Source organism: Perca flavescens, chromosome 9, assembly GCF_004354835.1.
Source record: "Perca flavescens isolate YP-PL-M2 chromosome 9, PFLA_1.0, whole genome shotgun sequence".
NCBI lineage: Eukaryota > Metazoa > Chordata > Actinopteri > Perciformes > Percidae > Perca > Perca flavescens.
Window position 1 is genome coordinate 952619 of NC_041339.1, and position 25243 is coordinate 977861.

General features: G+C 40.2%; 1 protein-coding gene across 3 annotated transcripts in view; it reads left to right on the forward strand.

The window, feature by feature from the left end:
* Positions 1-22752, forward strand: part of tp63 (tumor protein p63) — a 40753-nt gene extending 18001 nt beyond the window's left edge. For 2 of the 3 annotated variants that reach the window (XM_028587049.1, XM_028587050.1), the window contains exons 4-14: positions 4241-4498; positions 13518-13704; positions 13820-13935; positions 14986-15095; positions 15200-15336; positions 15570-15652; positions 15758-15882; positions 19541-19686; positions 20065-20209; positions 21186-21279; positions 21378-22752. In XM_028587049.1, the coding sequence (XP_028442850.1) occupies positions 4241-4498; positions 13518-13704; positions 13820-13935; positions 14986-15095; positions 15200-15336; positions 15570-15652; positions 15758-15882; positions 19541-19686; positions 20065-20209; positions 21186-21279; positions 21378-21674 (1698 nt within the window). In that variant the 3' untranslated portion in view covers positions 21675-22752. The remainder of the gene's footprint in view (positions 1-4240; positions 4499-13517; positions 13705-13819; positions 13936-14985; positions 15096-15199; positions 15337-15569; positions 15653-15757; positions 15883-19540; positions 19687-20064; positions 20210-21185; positions 21280-21377) is intronic. The other variant, XM_028587048.1, reaches the window with a different exon arrangement.
* Positions 22753-25243: the final 2491 nt, after the last annotated feature.

The following is a 25243-nucleotide window of genomic DNA, read 5'->3' on the forward strand; positions in this document are numbered from 1 at the left end:
TGCATCAACCTGCATTCAATTTCTTAGTATGAAAAAAAATAAAATACAGAGGTTTGATTCCCATTTTTCACTTTGAAAGTGCAAGCGTCATGATTGATTCATCTGTGTTTGCAGAGCTCGACAGTAAATACTTAATGGATGTTTTAAATTGAATGAAATATGAAAATAAGTTTGTACTGATGTTACTTTCAGCTTTTTATTTTATCAGGCAACCTTGCAATATTGTGATTTTGGAAATGGTAAGGTTTTCAATTCATCAATTTAATTTAACCACCATGTTACAATAGCAAGGAGAAAGATAGGCCTCGTCATTCTTAACAGTATTTTAGAATGCAAGAACCAGGTTGTTTGTCAGTGAAATACACGCTTTCAGTATCTCTTCTTTGATAAGGCTCCCATCTTTCTTTGTCATTGCTTTAGTGAACTATTGTGTCGGGCTTCTTGTGTTTTTACCATCTAAATCCTGCACCCAAACAGCAGAGCAAGAGAGCGCTGATAGATTCTCAGATTGCAGGTTGCAGATAGCAGCTGTGTCAGGTCACTGTCTTTTAAGTTGTTGAGCAGGGGGTCTTTAAGTGGTGTCCAGCTCAATCCCTCCAGTGTGTGAGGTATCAGGTTCCTCTGTCCTCAGTCTCCAGGGAGCCGCTGCAGCCATTAAAATGTGGCTGGCAAGGCGCTGCTGTTGAGTCCACCATCGTAATTGCTTTAATGGTGTGTTGATGTAGATACAATCACCTACTCTGCCCACCCCAGCAGGTATAAGGTGTAGATAGACCCCCACCCAGCCACACCTCAACCCCCAACCCTGTTGAGCCTTTAATGCCTCCCTCCTCTGTGGTCACTCATCCCAGTCCCCTCGATGCTCTTATATGCTGGCCCAAGGTACAGGGAGTGGGTCAGCAGAGAGCCTGGAATGGGAGCTATTCCCCCCTCAGGCCAAGTCTGCTCTGGTTTCTGTCATCTATTGGTCGCCCAAGCTCTGGCTTTATCAGTGCTCAGACTTTGTGTGTGACCACCCAACAGTAGTAGCAGCAACAGGACAATTTTATTAATTTATACAACAGTGTGCCGTTCATGGTTTCAATCAGGACACTTATGGGCAGAGGGACACTGGTGGGGATAATAATCAAACAAACATATTAATCAGACACCAGTCATAACCACTGAACTGACACAGACCTTGCAGTCTATGTTTTAACAGCCCTCCACAAGCTGCAGAGATCATGGTTTACCTTAAGTCAACTATATTTTAAGAATATTTCTTGAGCCTACTATTCAGACATGTCCATAGTAAGACATGGTAGTTGCATTGATTAATTTGGCCATTGGTCTACCAATAACAACAACCAGGAATACCTTGAATGCTTCAGTATGCCTTACTAAGTAAGTTGGCATTAGCAGTAACTTTTAAATGAGTGCTGCCATGTGTTTTTGAAATGTCTCTGATATGTGTCCTGGATCATTCAGATTCCTACGTTCTATAATAAACAAGCCATCACTCCTTTTCCCGTTGGCCTGAAATGCTTACCCCAGCATTTTTCTCAGACAAAGAAATGAGCTTGAAGGCCCCAAACAGACTGCACAATCTTTCAAAAACCTTATTAAAGGCTGTTGAGGATGTCAAGGCTGCTGATTTACAATGTTCCTGCTTAACAGCCTGACATCCCAAAGGCCTAAACACTGCGTCAGCTATAAACAAGGAATTTTTAAGAGCAGCTAAAGTGGTTATTAAATGGTTGCTGTATTATAGTGGAATCAGATCTGATGAAAGGAAATGTATAGAAGGCCTGAAACTCCCTCACACAACCGTTTTAAAGGCTGATATCCCACTTCCAGTCAATTAAACATTAAAACATGATGAGTTAGGTGAGACTCGACTGCTGGGCCTCACTGTCCGGTCAATTATGGCTTTATCTTTTTTTCTCATCTTTGATCCCTATATTCATTTAAACCACGAGAAGCATTGTCCAGGGCCCTGCATTTAATGTTAAGTATTCTATGTCAGGCATTCTGCTTTATGTCCCCGCTTTTATCTATGTTTGGTCTCCAGCATCAGTCTTTTCTTTAGAATAATAATTTGAGATTGATAATTGGTGCCTGTCACATTCCCCTTTGCAGATGCCTGCATCAGGTAACGGGGGAGGCTGTGTCATCTCTGAACGGCTGAGCGCCTCGGTGCAATTGCAGTAAATTGTGTCACATTTCAAAAGAATCACTCTGTTATCATGATCATGATCACTGACTCCTCTCATACGGGAAAATATTGCCCAAACTGGAAATTGTGTTACCTTGTTCGTTCCCAAAACAGGGATTTTCCTGCTGTTAATTAACATAGGCAAAAATATTTCTTCTGCACATTGCCACTCTTCAGCCCAATGAGTTTAAACCTTAACCTATATGTGTGTGTAATTAGCCCATTGTAAGGTGTGTGTTTGGGGAAGACTGCCAAAGGCTGGAGGGTCTCTCTGTGTGTGTGTGTGTGTGTGTGTGTGTGTGTGTGTGTGTGTGTGTGTGTGTGTGTGTGTGTGTGTGTGTGTGTGTGTGTGTGTGTGTGTGTGTGTGTGTGTGTGTGTGTGTGTGTGTGTGTGTGTGTGTGTGTGTGTGTGTGTGTGTGTGTGTGTGTGTGTGTGTGTGTATTCCATTTACAAAACACTTGTCTCCTAACACCTGCATGACCAGCATAATTGTTCTCCAGACAAGCTCTTCTAAGCCCTGGTGTCATTGTTTCCGGGGGGTTAAGCAGCCCTGCACCACACACACAGTGACCCTCATTCAAAAAGCTAGCTAGCTAGCCTGTGGCGCTGTTGCACAAGTATGCTGAGGTTGACTCGACTGACCTCTTTCAGGTGTGTCTGTCTGTTCCTGAGTGTGAGTGGATCTGTATCTAATAAAGCAGCAACATTGCTTCATACTTCACTGTCCTGATTAATAGTTAAATAACCTACCTAGTCTGTGTTTTGTTGGTCATCTGGCACACCACTAACACCTGGCAGTGTGATGGGTGTTAGCCGGACAGCTGTGGTCAGCCGTGCTTGAAATAAACAAGAGGCCCTGGAGAGATTAATGGCTGTCTAAAGAGCGAGAGCCATGGCACCTCGTCCAGGAATGTGCCGTTTATAAATGGAAAGGAATGGGGTGAATGGCAAGCAGAGCAAGTAGGAAGGGGCTGGCTACGACCCAGGTGTATTCTCCATCCTGTTTAAAGGCAGATATTTTAATGCCATTCCTCCCGTCTGAATAGCTGTGGATGTGGAAAATGGCATGAGAAGGCGAGGTAGTGCAGTTTGTAGCACAACATTGATCTAAAAGCAAGCATCAGCAGGTAATTTGAGTGTTTAAATTATAAAATCAGATTTAGTAGTTTTATAATATAGACGTATCCGAGGGCAGTGATCTCTGGAGTGTTAACATGTTGCTTCAGGAAGGAGCTAGACCATAGACACAACACAAGGAAAGATGGTTTATGTTACTCTGATATACCATGGAACTTTCCTCCTTTTCTTTTTTTTGGAAACAAGATCTCCACTTCCCGTAACATGCTTTCTTCAAGTGTTGCGAGCCTTCACCACCTTCCGTCGTCACTTGACATGCAATTTTCTGTAAATACATTTTCAGGGCCCCCAGGGTCCATATTTTTTTAAATAAGTTAAAACCTTGAACATGCATTTTAAGGTCAATCATTATTTTACCTGAATCTATGTGGTATTATGTAGTAATTTACCAACTGTATCTTGGTGTCATTTGAAACTACGACACCACATACCAAAAGCTAATTCTAGCAAGATTTTGTCACGTTCTCAAATGTTTATGTAGATCAGTCTAACAGATGACAGACCAACCCTTGTAAGCATATAATGAGAATTAAAAAGTAAGTCCAGTGAGACCGGCCGTTCTGGGAACGGCCAGGATTGCGGGTGGATTACGTGTGTATAGCATCGGCTTATACATTGTCCTACACTAGCGTCATAAAATCTTGTGTTATCTGTTTTTATATATTGTTTTTAACTGCTCTTTAATGTTTTATGTAAAGCACTTTGAATTGCCCTGTTGCTGAAATGTGCTATACAAATAAATTACATTAAAGTTTCACAAAACAATTTGCCTATTTACATGTTCAAGATTCATTGTTAACCTGTTTCCTTTCTGTCAGATTAAAGCACCTCAGAATTCTCCCATAATGACTGAAGACGTTCCTCTGTTGTTGCTCCCCTATCCCCCATCCCCTCCATTTTGTCTCCAGTCACAGTATACAAACCTGGGGCTGCTGAACAGCATGGATCAGAACATTCAGAACGGCGGCTCAACCTCCACCAGCCCCTACAACAATGACCATGCACAGAACACTGTGACAGCCCCATCACCCTACGCCCAGCCCAGCTCCACCTTTGATGCCCTTTCTCCCTCACCTGCCATCCCATCCAACACAGATTATGCCGGGACCCACACCTTTGATGTGTCTTTCCAGCAGTCTAGCACTGCAAAGTCTGCCACCTGGACGGTAAGATGCTTACTCATCAGATTAGTTTGTGCAGTTTGCTTTAGGGCTGCCCCCCCTTTGTAGATTTTTCGACTATTTGGACATCTTGGTCTTAGTCGACTATGATTTCTTTAGTCTTTTTCTATGTGATTTCATGCTGAATGACTTATTTCCAAGAAATTTATGAACATTGGTGGTCTCTGGTAAACACAAGATGTAACGTGGTGCTTTTGCCTGATTCTTTGTGTAGAAACTCAGTTTCACAGATCTGTTGATTAAATACACTAATCGATTAGTTGATAAAATCATGAGTGTTAGTCGACTAAGAGTTTCTTTAGTCGAGGACAGCCCTATTCTGCTTAAAGTTAGTGTGATTCTAGCTCACTGTCGAGCAGTATTTATCTCCCTTCCTAGCTAGCCTTTGTAACACTAGCATCTTTAATTCAGCTTCTGAATTAATAGAGGGTATTTTTCACTGATCTTATTGAAAAGCTGAAACATGTTGCAGGGGTTTTCTGCACATGCTAACTGTACTGGATAGTAACTTCTTAAAGGACTAGATTTACATTTTGGGCAATCACTTCTTCGCTTTCTTGTTAAGATTGAGATGATAAGATCAATGACCATTTAATATAAAACTACAGCCAGTAGCCAGTTAGCTAAGGGAAGCGTACAACTGGAAACAGGAGGAAACAGCCTGGCCTGGCGCTTTTCAAAGGTAAAAAAACAAAAACAGATCTTATTAATTAACATCTATATCTTGTTTTTTCATTCCATACAAAACCAACAGTGTAAATATGACTATTTCTTGGCCAGGAGGAAGGCAGCCAGCGGAGACTTGTTTTTATACTTTGGTTTTTGTTGCCTTATATTGAATGTACAGACATAAGAGCAGTATTGGTCTTCTCATCTAACTTTCAGCAAGATAGCAAATAAGTGTAAAAGGTTGAATTATTCCTTTAACCAATATCAAAAAAGGAAACCGTTTTTACAACATATCCCATGAGTCAAACGTAGTAGTGTGGATGTAGCCTTTAGCGACACACTGTCACACTCCTATAGGACAATTTCACACAGTTCCAGGTAAGTTTCCAATCACAATATGCTGTGACCTAACCTCTGCTGTTGTACTGAGCAGTTCTGTGTTCTTTATTCTATAACTATACTTTACCAAGTAAAAAACCAAAAGGTTCTTTTGGCATATGTCAATTTTTTTTTTAAACATAGTTTCATATTGTTTTTATGTGTCATATAAGCAGTCATATGCTTGTCATAATACATATGGACCCACAGAGACACTTTTATGCTCTAGCTGTCATCAGAACAGGTCATCAGATGAGGCAGTGATTTGTCAGGTTGAAGAGATACTAACCCTGAACTCCTTATCTGACAATCTGTGCTCTAGGCAGATTTAGGTTGCACAACTACATCTGGCAAGGAAGAATGACATTTGAGAATGTATAGCTTCAAATCATGACTAAACCGCAGGCATTTCTTGCTAAGTCCCAGACATTACAATGCATTTGATGAAAAAGAAAAGCTGATCTCACTACATTGGCTGTCACTAAAAGAGACCATTCACATTAACCAAAGTCTTGTGTAGGCAATATATCAATATTATATCTAGATATTTTCTTAAATTTTGAATATTGTAAAAGAGTTTTTTTGTGATTGTTGCGGGCAAAAATCCTTGATTATGCAGCACGTTTTCTTAAAAAATGCGATGGAATATGCGGGATATTTATGCGTTAAAATTGCGGGAACTTGCAAAAACTGCGGTTTGATGAAAAAGAGGAAAAAAAAGTGATTTCCCCCAACACCCTTTTTCGATGATGTTCACGTCGCGGAATTACGTCACTTCATAACGTTCCCATGGCAACAGGGGAAAATGGCTGCTCTTGTGTGAAGTAAATGCAACATTTTTCAACTTTCTGCTAAGATATATGTGACTTTTTTGCAACGAAAATACGGGGATTATGAAATCATGCAAGCCCTGCATATTTTGCGCGGAAATCTGCAATTTATGCGGCGAAAGTATTTGAAAAAATGTGCCCCACATAAATATGCGGACTTTGGCTGATTATGCATTGAATTATGCAATCGCATAATCCCGTTTTTCTGGAGGGACTGATTATTTGCTTTTTCCCACTTTGTATATCCACATACATGATTATTTATCAAAAATCTCAAAGTATAAATATTTTCTGAAAGCACCAATAGTCAATCCAACAATATCGCCGCAATATTGACATCGATGTATTTAGTCCGAAATATTGTGATATTTGATTTTGTCCAAATCGCCCAGCTCTAGTCTTGTGTAATCCTAGATAAAAAGGTAATGTGGATGGATGTTAAAAACTACTCATGATCATGTTACAAGGTTTCCCCCATAAAGGTTATTTAGCCAGGTGGCGACGAGGGCCCGGTTGGGGCCAGATACAGACTGATGGCAGCATTAATGTAGAGCCCAATAGATTCTGTGATAACAGAATCACAGATTGAATCGCAAAATTGAGAATTTTAAAAAGCAATAAGACAGATTCCATAGGGCCGTACATTAAGTCAGTGCTAAAAGCTAATTGGAGATTTGAAAAAAAAATTCAAACCGAGCAGCCCCAGCTAACTGCAGTTAAAAAAAAAAAGTCTTAAAAATACATTAAAAAATAATTCCAAGTGGCTTAGGCCTGGTGGGGGTGGCAACTTAGGCCAGGTGGGCCACCAAGCTTGCAATGCACTGTAGCCTGAAGATCTTTGCCTGAACCCGATGGGACCCGACAGTCGGGTGAAACCTTGAATGTTCGTGTCATGTTTTAACTTCAGTTTACTCTCACCTTGGGCTTAGTTCACTGGTACTTTGTTGATGACAGAGGTGAGCAGTTGGTCCAGGTGTGGTGATGCCGTGTGCAGCTAGATGTCACCATGCAATGCTCCGTAAACCTACAGAACCAGCTCCTCCTGCTCTGTCATTATGCATGACAGGGCTGAGGGACAGCTGTTGCATCAGAGCCCCACCTGCTCTGTTGTTTATGTGTCTGCTGTGCACTGCTGTGTGCAGACACTGTAACAGACCCACAAGTTCGGTGTATTAATGCACCCTGGCGGACAATCGTAGGTGACAGGGATGTCAACATCAGACAAAGTTTTTTCATCGTACGTTTGAATGATGTGTTTTTGGAGGTACCCTGATTGATGATATTCACGTGATGTCACAGTTACGTCACGTTCAGGGTTTTCCCTACCTTTTATAAGGCTTAGGCGCAGCACCATTTTGGGCATCACCTAAGCTGAATGAATGTAAAATCAACTAACTAAATGACGTCATTAAATGACTCAGATCTACTGATGGTAGTTGGTCCACAGTGGACCTCTATAGTAAGCTTTGTCTTTAATTATCTGCTCTAGCTTTTCCAACGTTTTAGACATGCAAGCATCCCTGTCAGATTTGTCCAACGGGACTGTTGAAAAACCTGCTGAGTTGACTGCAGTGAATTCATTGCACTGTGTCTTCCAGTAAACGGGCTGAACTGAAGGGAGTGCTGGGCGATCTCACCTTATTCCTGGGCCACGCCAAGTGTGGGATTGTGACATTTACCCAATTCCCACACTGCCTCACTCATCCCTCTCATTTTCACAGCCCAAAAACAAAAGTGTTTGTCTGATGTGCAACTGTGAGGAGGTTGGGAGTGTGGTTTGTGAGAGGCACGCCCCATAGCCTGAGCCACACTGGTTTAGGACACATCCCCATTATAGATGCATGTAGTGCAACAGTCTGTGTCCCACAGTCACAACACATGATGCAAGACTGGATTGATTAGTCTGACTTAACATGGCAAAGTAGTGGATTGTTTACTTATTATTACTGTACTGAGTAAGTGTATCTTTCCCTGATGCTTTGAATATATCTTTGAAGATGAAAAACAACAATGAGAGCTAAAAATATAGCAAATAAAAAAAGAAGAGGAAATCTGTGATGAATAAAGTGGCACTTTCCTGACCTGCGTCCATCATTTTTATCAAATGTTATTTATTGAGCCAAAAAAGATTATACATATAGTATATTGTTGTGCCAGTGCTCTTTTCTATTCATATGAAAGAATTATTGAATGATAGAATATAACATGAATGTACATTCACAGATATAAAGCAGATGATATAAAAGAAATATGATTGTATTTTGAGATTGGAACAGTATCAAAAATGCACAAATTTAAAAGAGAAAAAACATTTTAAAAATATATATATATTTTCTTAAATTTAATAGTAATTGATTCATGAACATTTATGACGCTATTAACTAACCCATCAAGAGAGTTAATTGTCCGCTGTTTTAATGGATGAGCTACATAAAGAGTCTCTTGGTGTTTCTTTACTGGTTTCTATTTTTCCGTTGTACCCCTAAAAACAATAAAACAACATATTAGAGTTGTTTTCTCATTTAGTGCCATTTAGTGTCATTTAGACACCTTACGTTACTTAATTTTGTCACAATTTTGCCTCACTGAACATTATTTTGTTGTGCTGCTGCTTATTTCCTATAATGGCTCACAGAGAGGTCATTTCCCCTGTGGTCTACAGTAGCTGTTGACCTAATTCTAAAGAATTGTGATTATAGTGTTGGTTCCCATCACAATGAGGCTCCCTCCCCTGATCTGAGGAGCTTTTTTCCAAAGCTCCCGTAATCTCAACCCAATAGCTCTACTGCTGGACTGATGGACGGATGGCAGAGAGCCACTGAAGATGTCACCGCCACAGCTTTGCTCGGTGCATAGATCTGCTAATGCCCCCTTTTGAAGGCCTGCGGGATCTTCCACACGACTTAGTGGACTGTGTACTGTGCTTTTTGATGACTGTTCTTATGGAGACACACCTAATCCCTAACCCACACCTTAACCTCTTCCTGTCTAGGATGACTGTGTGACACACACATACACAGTAAGGTGCAGCACGTCAACATTTCCCAGAACTGCTCCCACACCGTTTTCTAGTTGGCACTCCTGCAGTCTCCATGGTGCTCTCTCTTCAATCATTTAGTTAGGGAAAAAAAACTTGGCCAGGTCAAATGAATACATGGGATAGAGATGTTTTATCTTCTTTGCTTTACTAAATTAATGGAGTGTTGCTAATGAGGCAGCCATTGTTGGCTGCAGATGCAACTATTGTGAGGCTGAAGATTGGTTGTGTTTGCCATGTGTATTAACTGCCACCACATATAGTAGTCAAAGGAGAGGAATGTCACGGTTTGGGCTATCATTGGGACGCTGTAGAGCTCGAGGGATTACAGTAATGGATTGAGGGCCTGTAGGTAATACTTGTGTAAATACTGTGTGCCTCTCACCTGAACCCTGTGCTTTTGGAGTGGGCTCTGTCTTTTTGAGAGAGTTAAGCTTGATGGTTGCATCTCACATTGCGCCGGAGGAGAAGGAGGAGGAGAGAGCCCTTGAATGCTCAAAGAGAAGAGTGTTCTAGCGAAAGGCAGCAAGACACAGCTTGCCCCTGGAACATCTGCGGGCCCGTCCCACGCCTCACGAGATGGGGCTGAGACTTGTTTTTGTCAAGAAGCTTGTCACGACTCGCCCATCACAGGGAGACAAGCCCTAAAAGCTACAGATGGGAAAAGGTAGAGGGGAATTTTTTAAACAAGCAGAGTTGAAAAGGTTTTTTATTATATGGGCTATGCGATTTCTTCATAAATCGTTGTGGAAAAGCCCATTCTCTTACAGTTTAGATTACAAGATTCTTTTTTACTCCGTGCAAACAACCCTGTACAGATACTGGCAGCATTGGTTTACCTCAACAGAAAACAGGATCATGCTGTAGTTGTATAAATACAAAAAAGGTAGTATTTCCTGGATCAAACCACAACTGAGTTTGTGGGAGCTCTCAACACAAAAAAACATTGTATGATGACTGAACTTTAGAATAACACAAACACGCTGGCAGCTTTATTACTTCCTTGAAGGATAAGTAGATCAAACTGGTTTTTTTTGAGTAGTGCAATGTTTGAAAAGAATGAAAGGAAAAACAAGATCTTTTTCTTCATATCTCTCTACTGGCTTTTATTTTCGGTTTCAAGCACAATGAACTTAGTTGTAGTTATAGTAATTTAGACCGCTGGTTAGAAAAGGGTTCGATTGGCTAATCCCAAGTGACAGATGCATATTTGACTCTTTCAGCACTGACCACACAAACGTGATACCACATGTCAGTGTACAGGTTTGCCTTAGGACAGGTGTCATCACTCAGATTGTGTGATCAAGATTGGTGCTGATGGCTACAACATAATCTTTTTTTTTTTGTAGACTGAGATATAGAGAAAGGTAGTTATCCTGTATAAACTTTACATTTGACCCCGTATACATTTTCTTCGAAAAAGCAGGTGTTTTACTTCTGTTTCAGAGAAAAGAGGAGAGTAGAAAACACCCCTTTGCATTATTGAGGAATTAAACAGGTTTGGGAGAAGCTTTGGGCATGACATGACATGTCAGGTATGAAGAAGACAAGACCTGAGGCGCCAAACAGCGCTTGTTTAAGGCCTGATGTTTGTCAGGACTTGACTTCTGCATGCGCCCGCAGCGCCTGTCAGGGAGAAAAGAACGCTACAGTTGTGGGCCTGCCTCAACCTGTGCTCCACGGGAAGTGTGTGTTTGTGTGTTCAAGAGTTGCATGTGTTAGAAAGTAATTGCACACATGCAGCACTGTACACGCATCAGAACAAATTGTATGTTGCACGCAGTTAGATTATTATAAGAACATAGTTCCATTATTACACCAGCTCATTTTCTTTGTCCTGCAGAGCTGCACAACAGCGGAGTTGAGTAGGTTGTATTTGTGAATGCAGCCACTCTTGGTCGTTGTTGTTTTTCGCCTCACTGCCACATCACGTGCCAGCTGAAAGCAATGTCTTGTGTGGTTCTTGCAAATATGTAGAAAACGTTTTCTTTCAAATGATTGTGATTAAGCAGCTCTGCATTGTGCGCCTGTGTGTTCCTTTGGCTGTGCAATTCACAATGTGACCAATGAAAGGCTCATAATTACATGTTAACACCTGAGCACCACGCCCTGTGTGAGCCACTGAATCCCATCAGTCAACTGGCTGTCCTTCACCCCCGAACACTGTTAGCTTTAGCAATCAGCAGCAGCTCCCCACTCTCACTGCTGAGCAAACACAGCACCGGCAGCGCATAGCTGTGTGCTCAAAGTTTGTACCTTCAGGGCTGGGATTGGCTCTCTTGTTTGTGTGGATGTGGGTGTGTGTGTGGGTGTACGTTTGAGAAAGTAGGATATGATCTAAACAAACTTCGCTTTTCTGCCTCTAACATCTCTGATTAGATCTTATTGCTTTGAGTTGTGTTGTTTTCGCCTTCAGGTACACAAATCCAGCACCCTGTAATTATTCCAAATGCTACGTAGTGACCCTTTACCCAGCACATCTCTCGTTCTCTTTGCCTCATGATCTCCTACTCACTCTTTCTCTTTTGCTCTTTCCCCTGTTCTCCACCTCATTTAGCTGATTGACAGAGGTGTACGGGGAGTATCAGGTTAGGAGCGAGGGGGCAATTGCAACCATTCATCTTAGGCTTTTCTCTCTCTCTCTCTTTTTTTTTTTTTTTTTTTTTTTTTGGAAAGCTGCTTTGATTTTAAGGAAGAATCACTTCACGCATTGTGTTGATGTACATGTCCCAGAGCTTTCATTGTGCTCATCGTCAGTACATCATTTTAGCTAGATGTATTTAGGCACAAATGGCAAACACTTGCTACTGATTTTTATATTTCCTTACTGTCTGCTTTAATATTACCTTAACTTTCCAGCAGTGAATATTCAAAGTGTAATGTAGTGTTGTGTCCTGTGCATGTACAGTTTATAATGAGGTCACTTGAGGAAAGGAGCGTAGTGGAGAATTTGGGTTATTATTAACTTGCCTTTTATTAGTGGATCCGGTCTTTGGGTGAAATGCACAGCAGTAATGTGTTCGGCTTGCGAGCAAGAATCTGGGAAAGAGAGATGAGAAGGCACTGTTTTGGGTTTGTCTTGATGAAAGGAAAGGTTGTGCCTGGGGAGCAGAGTAGAAAATGTCCCTGCCAAGCTTGTGTAATATTTAAAGTCAGCACAGACAGGTACTGGGATGAGCGCCTTTTCTTTGGAACCAAACTTAATGGAGGTGGAATTTTATGTTGCATTGTTTTTCGAACACAGCCCCAAGCGGCTTTCACAATGTTCACTCAGAAATTAACCTGACAGGGAAAAAAAAAAATCCCCACCACCCCCACCCGATGTCTCCTGCACACAGAGGATTTAAGGCTCTGCTTACACAGCACTGATTTGAATGGTTTGTTTACACAGTTGGGTTCTGCCTATTAGTAACAATTCAGTCTTTCTGATGGCTTACTGGTTATCAATCCTAACAGTGCCAGGGATCAACGTGCATCCATTCTTCATGACTCCTGGCTTACAAACCTTGAATGTGAGCCAGTTTGTGTAAGAGACCATCACATTTTGGCACCAGTCATACATGGCTCTTTTGTAACTCCTGTAATACTACTTCATTCCTGTACTCAAAAGTCATTTTCAACCGCACAAGGAAAACTGCACTCACACTTCAGAAGCCCTGTTCTGTGTGATGAGTAGCCATCAGATGCTTTAGCAGAATACTCCTCCCTTGAAGATGAAAGCCAGGCCTAGTTTAATTGCTGCTGGAGGGTCCATTTTATGGCTCTCCGCGGAAGTCCCAGAGGCTCTCCGTGAGACATCCTTGAGGTTGCCCAATACACACTCGTAGCACCAAAACTCTTGTGCGAGTTTATTTAGGTAGGTCGTAATCAGTCTTGTCTTTAACCCTTTTTGCTTCAGGGAAACCAGAAGTGCACAGTCCAGGCAACAGGTGTTGATCTGTGCTTTTTAAAATTTAGGCAGAATTTTTTGGAAGCTTCTATACTGCTCATGAACTTTTCTGAGCAACTTTGGTATTTTTAATTTCTATAATTTATTTTGCAATGCTTATGTAATCTTTTTCTCCTTTGTCTTGTGATTTCTCTTTTCCAGTACTCGACAGACCTGAAGAAGTTATACTGCCAAATTGCCAAGACATGTCCCATTCAGATTAAAGTCCTGACCAACCCACCCCAGGGCGCTGTTATCAGAGCCATGCCTGTTTACAAGAAAGCCGAACATGTAACTGAGGTGGTGAAACGCTGCCCGAACCATGAGCTTAGCCGCGAGTTCAACGACGGTCAGTTCTGTTTGATTTATTTATTTTTTTAAACAAATCTTCGCTCATGTTTCACTTCAGTAAATAGTGTTTGCTGTCAACATTTAATGACACAACTTGTGTGTTCTGCTTCCAGGTCAGATAGCTCCTCCGAGCCACCTGATCCGTGTGGAGGGAAACAACCACGCCCAGTATGTGGAGGACTCCATCACTGGAAGACAGAGCGTATTAGTTCCTTACGAACCTCCCCAGGTGAGCTATCTATCATCGCCGAGCGAGGCTAGCTGAATGCCCCGTCAGCGACGCCTCACCACCTCCGCCTGACTCTGACAGAGCAGTGACAGACTTCTCATGTCCAGCCTCTCAGTCCCCTGAAACCCCTCAGTAGGAACGCTACTTCATCTCTATGCAGGCCTCAGAAGGAAATAGTCCTGTTGGTCTGCATGTGGGTGTAACAGGTCACCTGGAAAGTTATGATATGTAATTAAAAGCCACGTTGCAGTGTCACATGTGGTTACAAATATGGTTTCATCATTTTAGCCACTAACTATGACAGCTATCAGGAAGGATCGGGGCGGTGAATCTGTTTTTAAACTATCCAGTAACTGGGATGTTTAAATAATGTTGAAGTCATTAATTTAGTTATTAAGGTAGGCTAAATATTGTGACGTTGTAATTGACTTTAAAAAAACATAGAAGTATATATAACATAGAAGTATGTATATAGAAGTATGTGTATATATATATATATATATATATATATATATATATATATATATATATATATACATACTTCTATGTTTTTTTGTGAATTGCATCAGCAAAATCTGGCTGGGGAAAATAAAGGAATTGCGTTGTCTTTGGTTATAATCATGTCTTTTGATATTTTAAATATATATGTTTTTAAAGACTAGAAAAGTAGAAAGAGATACTAAAATTGTAACTTTAATGACTCTAACACTGCATTTACATAGACTTAAATATGCATATTTAGGCGTCTTTCTGCTGTAACCTGAGATAAAAACTAGTAGAGCTTTCACGTGTGCCTTTGCATCACTTACAAAACTAAAATACACCAGATTTGTTTCAAAAATATTATGTAGATGGAGATGGGGATGGGGAGAATTCTTATTCGTGGCCGCCTGCTTTTAAACGCAGGTTTTACAGGAGGCAGGTCATGGCTGTACATGTAAATGCAGTCTTCAAAATCCTGTCTAAAAACCAGTTCTTTGTTTTTGTTTTTCCCATTTTTCATTTCACCCAGTGATGTCACTCACCATCAGTGTCGTTCTCCTTTCTCAGGTGGGGACAGAATTCACCACAATTTTGTACAACTTCATGTGCAACTCGAGCTGCGTGGGCGGAATGAACAGACGCCCAATTCTCATCATTGTCACTCTGGAAACCAGAGAGTAAGAGACACAATTATCCTCGTCCGCTGTGATTGCCTGTCATGCCTCCAGTTAAGCGGTGGATTGTGTCTTATGTGCTGTGTGTCCCCCCCGTCTTCTCCCAGTGGTCAGGTATTAGGCCGCCGGTGCTTCGAGGCCAGGATCTGCGCCTGCCCGGGCCGAGACCGGAAGGCAGACGAGGACAGCATCCGCAAGCAGCATGTAACGGACGGCACAAAGAGCAATGACGGTACGAAGCGCCGTAAGTAGGGCCGGGGCTGGTGGTGGTCTGTCGTGCTTTGGTCTGATCCGACATGCTGCCAGTGTCGATGACCCCTAACCGCCGCACTCGCTAACACTCCACACGTGACTGCTGCCAAACTCTCCACATTCTAACTCTTTCCTCTCTCGCTTGTTCCCCCTCCTGCTCTGACTTAGGCTCACTATTTAAGCACTTGGCCAAAGATACTTAACACTTTACCCTCCTCTTTGCAGCCTTCCGCCAGGTTTCCCATGGCATACAGATGTCCACCATCAAGAAGAGAAGATCTACAGATGAGGAGGTTTTTTGTTTGCCTGTAAGTGTTACTTTCACTGTTTCGGGGAATTGCTTTGAAACATTGTTCTGAGTGTGTCCAAGCTGCTTACTGACCACCGCCTTTCTTTCTTTTTTTTTCTTACAGATCAAAGGCCGTGAAATTTATGAGATTTTGGTAAAAATCAAAGAGTCTCTGGAACTCATGCAGTTTCTGCCACAGCACACTATAGAGTCGTACAGGCAGCAGCAGCAGAATCTCCTTCAGAAACAGTGAGTACTGGTTCAGATTCATAATAAAGTCTTGCTCATTTGGTCTTAGGCACATACCCATATTACTTGCAAGGTTTACCCTCAAATTCCTGTTTTACTTGTCCTGTTTTCTCTTTATCTACTGTCACTGAACTGCTCGTTTGCTTGCACAGAAGATTTGTTTTGGATAAAATTGTTTTTGTTTTAAATAGACTGCAGTGATTTAACTGACTAAACCTGACTGACTCGTTGCTGGAAAAGTGGATTGCACTGATAAAGGCTATGCATGAGATTTCTGGATTCTATTTATTGCTGCCATTGAAGCATCGCAGATAATAATTGCTCTAAAATGGGTGTTGTTCAGTGTTTCTCAGCTAAGAATGGACCTAGAGTTTTTTGCTCAATGCTGGCAAGTTCGAGGGTGAGCCTTGCATCAAGTAGAGCTGCTTTTGTTTTCTCTTCTGCGCTCTCATGGGATGTGAGCCAAAGCTGACGAATCGTGACAAATGTACCTGGCTATGCTTTGTTAAGGAGAAGCTTCCAAAGATTGGCGGTAACGCCTTTGGGTGCTCTGCCAGGGTTTGCACAACAGCACCCTACAAAATCCGTGCCTTGGCCTCATCTGTTCACTCTGAGCATAATTAAAACTGTCTCAGACGCACATGTTCGCACACACTTTTCCTCGTCCACGCCCATTTCACTATAAGCTATGGAAAAGAAGAGATGGGTGTAAATGATAGTTTGACAGCCCGATGGTGATAATTATTGCTTACGTTATAGTTTCCCATTAAGAGACTGGCAGACAGCCTCACAGTGAGATAATGCTTGCATCTGCCGGTTTTTACTTTACTTTTGTTTGTTGCTGCCTACCTGTTGCTGTCATGTTGGTAAAGCCTATTAACAATCATTTAACAAACCGACATTTAACTAAATCCTGCATTTCAGGTTTTACTGGGTTTGTTGATACGTTTAGATTCTAAATTCAAGATTTTTTAAAGCCTGAATATTAGAAAAGATTTGGTATATTTGCGCTTTTTTGTGTGGTTATCATGCATGTTTTTCTTAGTTTTCTTTGTATATTGTTACAATCCTCATGGCCAACATAGCTTGGTACTCATTTCTGTCATTTCCAACTCCTGCAATGTTTCCCTCACACCCTTTGAAATAAAAGGTTCTGTCAACAGCAATTGTGCCAGGTCTTTTTATTCCTCCACTGTGTTAACGCCAAATATTGCTGCACATAACAGTACTGACATGCTGTGATCTGTGTTTGTAGAGTGCCATCTTCTGGACAGACTCATTAGTGCAGGACATTGATGTGTTAAGTTACAGCTCTCTGTCACACAAACTTTGTGTAGTTCTGTGTGTGTATCTTTTTTTTTTTTTTTTTTTCAATACCGGTCAGGGTTTCCCCCAGAACAGTTGTTGGCATAGGGCGCTACATTAAGTCAGTACTAAAAGCTTACTGTAGATTTGAAAATATAGCTATATCTAAAGTTCCGACCGAGCTGCCCAACTATAACTGTAGTTTAAAAAACGTCTTAAAATACATTTTAAGTGGCTTAGGCCTAGTGGGGGGCAACTTAGGCCCGATGGGCCACCTCCAGGCAGGGGGAATACACTGGGGAAAACCCTGCCATTTGTTGAGCTACTTTTCTGAACCTCTGGGGTCACTCCTCTCTCCTCCTCTGTCAGTGAGCACTTATTTCTGCTCTCTCTCTCTTTTTCTGGTTCCTCCCTGCAGTCTGATTAAAGCCCGTCTTGGTAGCCAGCTCATGGAACCGGCAGGAGAGCAGAGGTGGCGCTGCAGCTCCTCCTGAAACTCTGACCCACATTCCTCCTCCCTCCTCCTCCGAGTCACACGGACCGCCTCTCTGTCTCCTTTTCATCAACTTTTTTTCTGATCTCCTCCCTTTCTGCCTTCTGGGATTCTGCACTGAGGATGTGACACTGAAACTTTCTGTTTTTTAAGATCTGCTGCAAGATCATGGAATATCTCTTTGTTATTTTATTCAGCCATTATGGGTTGGACATTGTCAGTATGACATGTAGGTTGTAGCCCTACATGCTGGCCTTGCAAAGCCTTTGTTTATCCACTCTGGCCTACTGGCTCTCTACCAATCTGAAATCCATAGATTATAATTTGTAGACTGATTTGCATGCATTCTTTTTGTCCATTGAAAAGTACATTTTGTAAGGTTGCCTATTATGATGACACCCTCACTTTGTTCAGGTCGTCCCTGTTTAGTTTTATGGCAGTGTCATGTATCTGTTGCATAGAGTCTGTTTGTGAAACGTTCGTCCCATTCAACCTTTTATGAAGGCTGAAGTTGGACAGGAACCAAGCTTAAACGTCTGTTTCTTTATCTTACTTGAGCTTATTTAAGTCAATGTGTTTTTGACCTTGCATCGTCATGAGAGCTGGACTCACAAAATCTATCTCATTGGGTTTTGGGTGGGGGGAAGAGACTTTATTCTTGAGAGAACTTTTAGCCAATGCTGGTCATGTTTTATAAAGTCACTGCAGGACAGTTTGCACATTTGTTTGATGTGCACTCTGTGATGTACAGAACAGATGTGAACATTTGCATCTGTGACCATTCTGTTTGAAACAGATTGTTTTGTTATTTTATGTGGCTATTGCACTTTTGCCTGTCAGAACATAATAAATAGCTTTTTTTGTTGTTGCTTGAACTCTGTCCTTTTCTTTTACTGCTCTATGTCATGATTGAAATATGTGGTCAGTATGAGGAGGAAACCTTCTCTAGGGGCCCAGAAAGTTAGTAATTTACAAAAATGTTATTATCATAGTGCGTTCCATTCACCTCGGAAGCCAGAGTTGGGGATTACGTCACACCCGAGTTGACTGCGTTCCGATTACCAAGTGCTCTAGCCAGGTTAGCCATTGTTAGCAATATTAGGTGATAACCGCGCATTTCACTGTATTTTGTGCTGCAAACAGCGTAACATGTCCACAGATAGAAGTTGGACAGGACATTGTGTACAACTGATTTAGTGAGACATAAATAGGACAGTAGTGCTAATAAACGGTGTATTAATACAGTGGAGCAGCCATGTTGGATTTTGAGTTCGGGGTGCTGCTATGTTTCATGGCGAAACAAGAAAATTCAATGCCATGCCACGCCCACACAATTGGACATAACTGCAATAGCTTGCCAGGTTCTTTAGATTGTACTGACCAATTTTGAAGTCAATTGGGTTAAATCTGTAGGAGGAGTTTGTTAAATTACAACACCTGTGAATGGTCCAAAATGTCCCAAAAATGTTCAATTCAAAATGGCGGACTTCCGGTTGAGTTTAGGGTATGGCTGCAAGAGGCTTTTTTGTAGATCTGGACATGATGCATACCAAATTTGATACATCTAGGTGAAACGCACTGCAGGGGCTACTTCTTTGACACTTAATAGTGGGCGCTATTGAGCCATTTGCAAGGTTTTCTGACTTCCCAAATCGGAAATCCAACTGCAGTTGGGGGCATGTTTCCAACTAAGAAATCAAAAATTCCAACTTTCTAATAACAAATGGAATGCACTATCAGTTCCAGTTATGTTTAATTAGAATAAATGTAAAGAGCAAACTGCGCAGGCCTTTGTCATCCCGTGTGAGTGCTGCTGAGCGATGATTGTAACAGCATGTCGCCTTCTCTCTCCCACCCCAGGACTTCGATGCAGTCTCAGCCCCCCTACGGCTCCTGCTCCCCAACTCACGGAAAAGTCAACAAGCTGCCCTCCGTCAGCCAGCTCATCAACCCCCAGCAGCGTAACACACTCACCCCATCCAGCATGGCTGGAGGCCTGACTGACAGTAAGTGTGCCCCTTTGTTTCTCTTCCTGTCTATCTCAGGCTATGCCCCCCACCACCCCCCACTAGTTGCCCCTTCCCCCCTGGGCTTATTGTAAACTTATAAAGACTGCATGTCCGGGCAGGCAGGAGGGGACCTGAACACCTCTCAGCCCCCCCCCCCCCCCCGCCTGACAGAAAGCTTCCTCCTCAAAAAGAATGTGATCCCTGTGAGACTCTCCCGCAGGACCTGTTATGATGCATTATGTGTCATGTTGAGAGTAACCTCTGCATGTCTCCCCCCCTCCATTCCCCCCATGTGTTTCATTTGACGTTACGTAATCTCTCTAAATCCCAGAGCAGTAAAAGAAAGCTCACAGTAGCTCCTTTTTGTCTCTGCAGTGACTCCCATGATGGGTACTCACATCCCCATGAACGACATGAGTTCACTGAGCCCCACACACGCACTGCAGCCACAGCTACCCATGGTGCCTTCCTCCCACTGTACTCCCCCTCCTCCATACCCAATGGACAGCAGCATCTCCAGGTACCTCGTCATACCACAGTGGATACATCTACAGTTCACTTAGAAATGCATCATCATAACAACTTGGATTATATAGCACAAACAACATACATAGTGAGCCACAGTTTCACCAAGACCTAATGTAGTGCAGTAAAATATGAGTAAGATTACACTAAAGTGCAATTTACTCTAACTAAAAGAACGATTGCAGTAAAAGCACAGAAGAAAATTAAAAAATAATGTGTTTTTAGGAGAGACTTAAAAGGCTAGCCTTTCCAGAGTCAAAGAGCCCCATCTCCTTTTGCCTCGAGCTGGGATATTAGTGTGAATTTTACCTTCAAATGTTGGAGAGAGAGTGAGAGAGAGAGAGTACTGTACGCACATCCAAGAAATCTCTCTTCTGCGGTCTTGTCTGCTGGACCAAACAGGAGCATTATTTGAATGGCACACTAATGGCTTGAAAATATCCTGTAAATTTAGAAACATTTGAAGGTATTTTATGCTTTCACAGTGTTTTTGTATTTGCTGTTGCTGTGCAATGTTTCCATCAATCAGAACTTCATCAGGCACAGAACAGCACATCACATTATAGGCTACTGCACATACAGTACCAGTCAAAGGTTTGGACACACTTTCCCATTCACTTGAATGAGAAAGTGTGTCCAAACTTTTGACTGGTAATGATAGCAACCATGCAGGCCTGGAATTGTACTTTGATTATTTGACTCTATAATATACTTTGAATACATGTATTAATTTAGAATGAGGTTCTGCCAGCACCCATTTTAAGCTAAGAAAAAAAGTAATTTCATTGGTCTATTTTTGGGTAGTCTTTCCAACATAACTTGAGTCTGAAACTTTGATAAAACCAGTAATGAAGCAGGTCTTGCAAAGTAGAATTTGTTGATAAGTGCCACTACCCAGAGAACCTTTAAACAGTGAGCAACAGTTAGATTGTTCCACCTGTTAAAGCTCCTCTCGTCCCTTCCTCCCACAGCTTCCTTATACGGTTGGGCTGCGCAGGCTGCTTGGACTACTTCACAGCACAGGGCCTAACCAACATCTACCAGATTGAGAACTATAACATGGAGGTGAGCCCTTGCCTATCCAACACGAGTCATTTGATGGGTTAGAGAGAAGAGTGGCTCCACCTGCGAATACTAACGCTCCCCTGTGTAATGACCATTAGGACCTGTCCAGGATGAAGATCCCCGTTGAGTTCCAGCACATCATCTGGAAGGGCATCATGGAGCACCGACAGGCCATGGATTTTTCCCCACCTCCCCACATTGTGCGCACCACCAGCGGGGCCTCCACCGTCAGCATGGGCTCCTCCGAGGCCCGAGGCGAGCGCGTCATCGACGCCGTGCGTTTCACCCTGCGCCAGACCATCTCCTTCCCACCGCGCGACGAGTGGTCCGACTTCTCCTTCGACCTGGATTCTCGCCGCAACAAACAGCAGCGCATCAAGGAGGAGGGAGAGTAAGACGGCCTCCGTCTCGCTCTCAATGTTCCCATTTCTCATTTCACGCCCACTGTTGGAACATTTCTTTTGAAAACATGGTATAAGTGCAAATACTGCTGAGAACAAAATTCATATTCAAATGGGAGTGCACTTATTTTCTGTATTGTTCTGGTTCTCGTTATCACCGAGGAGAAATACACGGTGTTGAGCAAAGGTACATTTTATTATTTTCTAATTTCTTGAGAGCACTTAAGAAATGCTGAGGATTTCAAGTATGCTTTGAGTTTTTAAATGTTCGTGATTCATTCCCATGTTAAAGCATGACTGGAAACAAAACTGGCATTAGGGCTTATTAGGGCTTCTACTTCTGCTACGGGCCATAGCAAAAGTGTATTTTAATATGTAATAGACTTTTACGTTTTCACCATTATGGTTGTGCAAATTAGTCAAGTACACTGGTTTTCATTTGTGGCAGAAGTCAGCATTGATTGTATACATTTCAAACATTTCCTGTCATAAGTATTATGTCAATTCATGGGCAATTTGTTTTTCTGCTCCTTCTATATTTTGCTTTTTTATGTCTATTGTGAGACCAATGCATCACCTTTTTGTGTCAGGTTGTGAAGTATGTGTTTAAGTGACAGATGGTCATTCATTTGATGTAGCCATATAGAGGCCTAATAGTAAAATACTATGACTGATGTTTTTTAATTCATGAACCATGTTTTGGTAAAAGGTTTATTTCATTTGATAACTGGCCAAAACCTGATATAAATGTATATAAATTTGTATAGTTCTTTTTTGAAAGTCTCCCTAAAGAAAATGCATGGTTTTCATCATGGAACAAAGTATACAGATGTGAATATTGCCTGGTAGCCTTACCAGTAAGAACAATGTTTGTATTAATTCAAAGAAGTGCATACAGTATGTGCGTACTACACTAGCCCAATGTTTAACTTTGTCTCAAGTAGCCAGCATTATCAGAAAGCAGAGACTATCTGCATTTTCATATTTTTGTACAATGTCTTGTAAATAAGTTGCAATATAACAAGGGTATTTTGATATAAATCTGAAATAAATATCCATACTTGCTGTAATACTCTCGTGTTAAATTATTTTATGGATGGCTTCATTGAATGATTTCTCATCACATTTCATGTCGGGATGAAGTCATAGTATAGTATGTCAAAAAAGTCATAAAAAGTCATTGTGTAGTAAATCGACAAAAGTCATAGTATATTATGTCAAAAACGTAATAAAAAGTCATAGTATAATGTCAATAAGTCATAGTATAGTATGTCAAAGAAAGTCATAGTATAATATGTCAAAGAAAGTCAATAAAAGTCATAGTATATAGTATGTTGAAAAAAGTGATAAAAAGTCACAGTATAGAATGTCAAAAGTCAGTAGTATGTAAAATAAAAGTCATAAAAAGTCATAGTATAGTATGTCGAAAAAAAGTCATTAAAAAATTCACAGTATAGTATGTTGAAAAAAAGTCATAATATAGTATATTGAAAAAAGTGATAAGAAGGCATAGTATAGTATGTTGACAAAAGTCATAAGAAGCCATAGTTTAATATGTAAAAAATGTCATAAAAAGTCATAGTATAGCATGTCGAAAAAAGTCATAAAAAAGTCATAGTATAGTATGTCGAAAAAAGGCACAAGAAGCCATAGTGTAATATGTAAAAAGTGATAAAAAGTCATAGTATAGCATGTTGAAAAAAGTGATAAAAAAGTCATAGTACAGTATGTCAAAAAGGTAATAGTATAGTATGTTGAAAAAAGTGATAAAAAAGTCATAATATAGTATGTCGAAAAAAGTCACAAGAAGCCAGTGTAATATGTAAAAAAATATCATAAAAAGTCATACTATAGTATGTTGAAAAAACGTGATAAAAAAGTCATAGGCTAGTATGTTGAAAAATGTATGAAAAGTCACAGTATAGTATGTCGAAAAAAGTGATAAAAAGTCATAGTACAGTATGTCGAGAAAAGTCATGAAAGAAATAGTATAGTATGTTGAAAAAGTAATAAAAGTCGAAAAAAAAACATTTATGAAAGGTCTTAGTATAGTATGTCAAAAAAGTAATAAAAGTAATAGTATGTATGTCGAAAAATGCGATAAAAAAGTCATAGTATAGTATGTTGAAAAAAGTGATAAAAATGTCATAGTATAGTAAGTCGAAAAAAGTCATAATATAGTATTTCGAAAAAAGTCCTGAAAGTAATAGTATAGTAGGTTGAAAAAAGTGATAAAAAAATCATTGAGTAGTATGATGTAAAATTTATGAAAAGTCGAAAAAAGTCATGAAAAAGTCATAGTAATATGTTGAAAACTTTATGAAAAGTAATAGTATAGTATGTCGAAAAAAGTCATAAAAAAGGCTTAGTATAGCGTGTCGAAAAAAATCATAGTATTGTATGTCGACATTTTTTTATGAAAAGTCAAAGTATAGTATGTTGAAAAAGTAACAACAGTAATACTATAGTATGTTAAAAAAAGTGATAAAAAAGTCATAGTATATTATGTTGAAAAAAGTAATAGTATAGTATGTATGTACAGTATGTCGAAAAAAGTCATGAAAAGTCATAGTATAGTATGTTGAAATAAGTCATGAAAGTAATAGTATAGTATGTCGAAAAAAGTGATTAAAAAGTCATACTATAGTGTCGAAAAAAGTGATAAAAACGTCATAGTATAGCATGTCGACAACATTTATGAAAGGTCATAGTATAGTATGTCGTAAAAGTAATAAAAGTAATAGTATGTATGTCTAAAAACGCGATAAAAAAGTCATTGTATAGTATGTTGAAAAACACGGTAAAAAAGTCATAGTATAGTATGTTGAAAAAATTTATGAAAAGTCATAGTACAGTATGTCGAAAAAGTGATAAAAAAGTCATAGTATAGTATGTCGAAAAAGTGATAAAAAAGTCATAGTATAGTATGTCAAAAAAAGTAAAAAAAAGTCATAGTATAGTATGTTGAAAAAAGTGATAAAAAGTCATAGTATAGTATGGTGAGAAAAGTCATAGTATAGTATGTTGAAAAAAGTGATAAAAAAGTCATAGTATAGTATGGTGAGAAAAGTCATAGTATAGTATGTTGAAAAAAGTGATAAAAATGTCATAGTATAGTATGTTGAAAACATTTATGAAAAGTCATAGTATAGTATGTTAAAAAAAAGTGATGAAAATGTCATAGTACAGTATGTCGAAAAAAGTCAAAGTATAGTATGTTGAAAAAAATTATAAAAAAGTCATAGTATAGCATGTTGAAAAAAGTGATAAAAAAGTCATAGTATAGTATGTCGAAAAAAGTCATGAAAGAAGTCATAGTATAGCATGTCAAAACATTTATGAAAAGTCATTGTAAAGTATGTTGAAAAAAGTGATAAAAAAGTCATAAAATAGTATGTTGAAAAAAGTGATAAAAAAGTCATAGTATAGTATGTCAAAAAAAGTCATAGTATAGTATTTCGAAAGAAGTCATGAAAGCAATAATATAGTATGTCTAAAACATTTATGAAAAGTCATAGTATAGTATGTCGAAAAAAGTGATAAAAAAGTCATAGTATATTATG